At 38.7% G+C, this 5,734-nt stretch overlaps 1 protein-coding gene across 1 annotated transcript; it reads right to left on the reverse strand.

The window, feature by feature from the left end:
* Positions 1-270: 270 nt before the first annotated feature.
* LOC137655260 (uncharacterized) lies at positions 271-1,719 on the reverse strand. Its single transcript, XM_068389144.1, has 4 exons — positions 1,634-1,719; positions 1,048-1,215; positions 726-846; positions 271-546 (listed from the first exon to the last, which is right to left on the reverse strand). Exons 1-4 carry the CDS (start codon positions 1,717-1,719, stop codon positions 271-273), a joined length of 651 nt encoding a protein of 216 aa, XP_068245245.1.
* Positions 1,720-5,734: the final 4,015 nt, after the last annotated feature.

Raw genomic sequence — 5,734 nt, forward strand, 5'->3', positions numbered from 1 at the left:
CAGGATTTCCTACATGCCAAGGCAAATGTGTTTCTTGACAGGGCATCGGCAATTGGATTCATTTTCCCACGGACGTCCTGAAGAGTACAATCGAAATAAGTGGTGAAAGTGACGGACAGCCTTTGACAGTTTTCTACTGAAGAAGGCCAATTGACCACCTGATCGAGGACTGTTGTTGTCATCGGTGCAGAAAAGAGGTGCATGTTGCATGAGAAAAGTCAGAGCAGCAGCTGTTGATAAGGCTATCTTTGCATTGAGGAAGACCGCTTTTTAAAGGGGACCCCACTTCCCGTCTTTGAGCTTACACTTGGGGGAGGCATGGTGCAGGACAAGAGTGGTGGCCATGGCTGGCTGAAAATGATGATAATAGATGATCATACCCAAGAATTCTTTCAGTGCTTTAATGGTTGGGGGCGAGTGGAAGTTTTGAAGAGCGTTTACCTTTTCAGGGAGGGGATGTACTCCTTCAGGAGTGATGCGGTTCCCAAAGAACAATGCTTCGTTGATGCCAAAGTTACACTTGTCGTACCGGAATAAAAGTCCATTCTATTGTAGGTGGAAGAGCATGATATGTAGATGATGGAGGGGTTTTTCTAAGGAGGTCGTCCATGAGACATTCAAAAGTGGCCCCAGTATTATGAAGGACAAAACAGAAGTAATTAAAGGTGTATGTAAAAAGGGGGTGACAATAGCAGTCTTGGGATGTCTTCTGGGTTCATGGGTACCTTATAATACCCCTTCAAAAAGTTGAGTATGAAGAAAACCTTCGTTTTTTGCAAGTGGAAGGTCACGTCGGTGATGTTTGGGAGGGGATAATGATCCAGTTCTGTTTGCATGTTAAGGTGCCTAAAATCCCCACACGGACACAGAGAGCCCTCTTTCTTCGGACAATGTGTAAGAGTGACGTCCATGGGCTTGAGGCCTTTTGTCAAAAGCCCATTCCTTCCATTTTAGAGAACGTTTGTTTAGCAGCTGGCAAACAAACTGATGGTAGACGTCTGAATCTGTCATCTTGTTATGGTGATGAATACTGTTTTTTTTTCGAACCGTGGGCATTTGTCGCAGTTCTCGAGGAAAACTTTTGGGTATGATGTGAGGAGGTGAGCGCAGGCACACGTGAATGCTCTGATATTGAGAGCGAAGTCGGAGGGGTGGGCTGGAGAGGCGTCGAGGAGTACGAATCCGTGTTGACTATTTGTCAGTGAGTTACATCGACTAGGAGGTGGAAGTATGAGGAGATATTTGCACCCCGGATTAGCAATATGGCATCAGCAACTAGAAACTTCCAAATATATTTGGCACTTCCAAATACATTTAGCACTTCCAAATAATATTGTAAGGGTTTCATAACTATGAGTAGGTATTGCAGATTCCTTGGCAGCTACCAGGTTGATGTCAGAAGACTTAGACAGATTCAGTCATGTCCTGGAGAGTGACCTTGGCAGAGGAGAATCGCAAACACCGGTGTCTACTAAAAATCACACGCCCATACCTGCATCATGTAAAAAGAAGTGCTAAGTGACAGGGTAGACCACCACTGCAAGACATAGCCTACTTACACTTTATATGGCGATTGGCCACTGTTCACACATTTCTTTGCATCAGCCAGAATTTGAAGTGGTAGTAGCATAACTGTGGCCAATAGGCATCAGTAAATGGTTGCAGAGATCGTTGGTTGGAGTGTAAGCAATGGGTGGTTATATGGGTGGTGGTCGGCATTGCGGGCACTCCGGCATGTCACAGGGTAGGTGTCCGTGTCTTTGCGCATTCAGGTTGGCTGCAGTCTATGTTGAATAGGTGTCCACTTTGTTAGGAGTAAAGGCGTTGATGGAGGTCTGGAAGGTGGAAAAGTGGCTGACCATACGGGCGTTGACTTTGGTCATTAGGTCCTTCATTGGCAAAATATCAGCATCGAGGATAGCAGCATGTACAGGTTCGGCTAAGCACCGTACCCAAAAGGGCATGAAATAGAATCACTTCACGAGGGGGAGCGCCTGCTTTAGGTGGCAACTTCGCGTTGCTGGTCATTTCCCTAAGGACAAGTGAAGGTTTTTGGTCCTCAAACGGCTGTTGAGAGAGCTGATAATTTTTTGTTTTACGGGCGGCTGATGATTACAATTACTGCTCCAAGAGGTATGATTTAAGGGCATCATACGTTATGGGGGTGTCCCCTTGCTCGCACAGCTGATCAAAGATTTCTGGGGAAGTGTCCCAGGGATCACCACAAGAACGTAATCAGCTTTGGTGCTTGGCGGAGTACACCCTTGATGCAAAACTGGACTTTGGCACGCTGGAACCAGGCGAACGCTTCTCATCTTGTAAAGGCGGTAGTTTCATTGATGCAGTGTGTGCGGATGAGGCAGGTTTGGTGGACGGCATCTTAAAACAGTAAGGTATACCAGTGTGGGGCGGGCAGGAGGGAGCGGTACTCTGCCGGTCACCAAAGTGCAAGCGAACAGTTGGTAGGTGACTGAGAGACGAGTCGAAAGCAATTACTGTATTTGGACTTAGCATGGTGATATATATAACCCATTCCAGTCACAAACGGCAAAAAATTCAAACACAATGATGTAGGAAAATACAGTAGACTGTCGCTAGATTTGCAGTTTGAATATTTTCAACGAGGGGAGGTAAAAGTTTGTTCCTTCCATTTAGCTCCTAATATATGGAATTAAATGAAATGTCTTATACTCCAATACTTATATAGTGAAGATCAGGAGGGCTTTCAAAGCTAAAATGGTCGTAGTATTATGTCAGTACCCGTTTCCTACATGGATATCTGCATCGATGTTTTGCAAAATACTTACCTAATAAACTTCAGCCATTGATAAATTGGTCCGCAGATAATTAAGTTTGCAGCCCAATGTGACGAGGCAATGGGCGCCGTTCGCCACTTTTCATGCACATAAATTTTAGATAGCATTATAAAAGTTGACTAATTCAGTTTTATTCATCATCATTAACATATTCATTATATTCTTTTCAATTCAATCAATAAATGTCAACGACACTAAAAGTGAAGAGTGCTAAAATAAGAAGTGCCAGACGTGTTTTGGTTAAGAATGTCTTGCCATGCAAACCAAAATGTGGGATATTTAAATTTTCAAAGTGACTTGTGTACCAATCTACCCTTAATACGTTGGTTTCCTCATGTGATATTACCCATTTTTTCACTAGTGTATAGATTTTACTATGTAGCTGACTATAATGTAATACCCAATAAGTGACTTTATCCTATTATGAATGATATGAAAGAAGAAAGGCTACTCACCTTTATGGTTGATAATGACGATGGATCATAATGTCCATCACTCTTCACACGTTTCTCTAAAACATGAAAATAATTATATTTAACATTTTGGCTTTTATTTTTATCTCTGTACACCAGACTACTATAATTACTCCGACAAAATTTCTTGCTTATTTTGTGTTTGCTTCTGTCTCATTTATCATTTTTTATTCATTCGATTCCCTTAAAACAGATAAAATTAACAGATTAGTAGTAACATGGAACCCTTTATCTGGGATCATCCATGAATGAAATTGGCGTTTAGCAGCGAAAACTCTAGTATGGATAGTACACTACTGATAAAATTGAGAAATCCCATCCTCCACTAAAAACTTCCTACCATCTTCTAGTAGATTTCACTACTTCTGGTTTTATTTCATCCTTTTCAACAAGTAGGTGCGTTTGTTATCCTTCGCTTATCTTTCTCTTGATTTCCATACTTCTAGGCTTATAAGCAAAAAGTAACTCTGCCCTTATATTAAAAATATTTCTTTCATAGTAACAAAATGAGGTAACATCCTAATCGTTAGTGCTATAATGATCGATTCCTGGGTCATTATCAATGAGGTTTATTTTAGCTCTCAAAGTCAGTCTGCACTGTGATATCCTCGTTACTCATTTCTCTAGCTTAATTAATTTCTGATAATTCCTTTTACTCCCACCGCAATGGTAAAAACTTCCCTAATATTATTTCCTGGTCAGTTCGGTGTGTGTACATCAAACCATCGAAATCCAATTCATTTCATCATGCACATCTTGAAGGATACTTGTTATTACTCTAAACGGGGAGAGTCTGGCAAAGGTTCTGTTAGTCAAACGTTCTTCTGTTAGCTTTACTTTTTTTACTTCTACCATTTTTATCCCACTTCTTAACGTTTTTTGTTTGCTATATCAACAACTGAACCTTTTTTTTTATGTCAACATTGTTTCTTTTACCTAATAACTGTAATCTTCTTCCTCTTTTCCCAAAACTATTGTAAACCTTTTTCATTACAAAGACAAGTTATGATGTTCCCGATACTTGCTGAAAATTATACCCTATTCCTTGAAGGGTTTATCTACTTTATCCATATGCTATTGGATGTGATAAGCTCACAAACAGTGCAACAAACAATATGGAACTACATTACTCGAAAATAATACTATGCAATACTAGGAATATCCACAATGACCAGTACGTTTACATTCTGAAAAATGAAGAAAGAAAAGAAAAAAAATCAGGAACCATGGAATCCTCCCTGTTGCATCTTATACCTATACGGAAGAAAAGAAAATACAATAGAAGCTGAAGATGATGTAGAGAAATTAGACAATTTATCATCAGAAAATGACTCATAATGACATGGAGAAGCATATTATGATTGTAATAAATGGATCATCTATGACATTCTGCTTCCTTATATACTTTCTGTAATATCATTCTATCCCCCCAAAAAAAAAAATAAAAATATTAAGATAAATAGCTTCAAAAATAGACTATCCAGGAAGCTTTCTGGATTATCTCAATACAAAGTCATTGTAATGACATAAAAAAGCATGATAATAAATCATCGATGCATTTTCCGTTCAGCTTCCACATATATTCACAGTCATTACCATTTAGTGCTCTTATGTGAACCAAGTTTAAAATTGAAAAGATAACAAAATAATCTAAAGTTTTTTTTTCTTTTTTTATTAATCGCTAGCAAAACTAGTGGTCAAGCTTGTAAGGTACCATCAATATTGCAAGAATCACGATGATAGTCCGGTTTACTAAACCACCATTTTCACTGTAGATGATACTATTTACCTATATCCATAGATTTGGAAAGAATATATTTGTAAATATAATAATATATTTGTTATTCCAATATTCAAGCAGCATTGTTTTCTAAACACATTTGATTTTCAGATGAATGCAATAAAAGGTTTTAGGGACATTACATAATGCAAAACCCAACAGTTGTGATTCGGATATGATTAAGATCTTATTCTTAGGACAATGCAGTGGCTTGATCGATAAAGTGGGGAAGTACTCTGAAAAGAACATGCACTATTTGCCTAGTTTAACCTCAAGGGAAAATGCTATAAGTAAGAGAAATTGTAACAATATTGAGTTTATGGCATTTTCTCATAATTAGAAAGTAACAAACCTAAATTAATACACCACCACCACCAAAAAAAAAAAAAGAATAGTTGAATACAACAGGAGCACTATTGCTTATCACCAATTTAATCTTGATGCAGAAGTATCAAAAAGTACAAAACTGATTTACCAATTATCCCTTGATTGTGGTCAGGAAGTTTGTGTGTATGGCCTTGATTTCAGTGCTGCATTTGGCTGTATTGATCATGAGGTTATTATTTTCAATCTCAAATAGCTAGGAGTAGGAGGCCGTTTTCTTCAATTTTCAAGTTTAAATTGCAAAGAGTTGTTGTTCACAGGCACTGTAGTGAGTGTAGGAA

Source organism: Palaemon carinicauda, chromosome 16 (genome assembly GCF_036898095.1).
Source record: "Palaemon carinicauda isolate YSFRI2023 chromosome 16, ASM3689809v2, whole genome shotgun sequence".
NCBI lineage: Eukaryota > Metazoa > Arthropoda > Malacostraca > Decapoda > Palaemonidae > Palaemon > Palaemon carinicauda.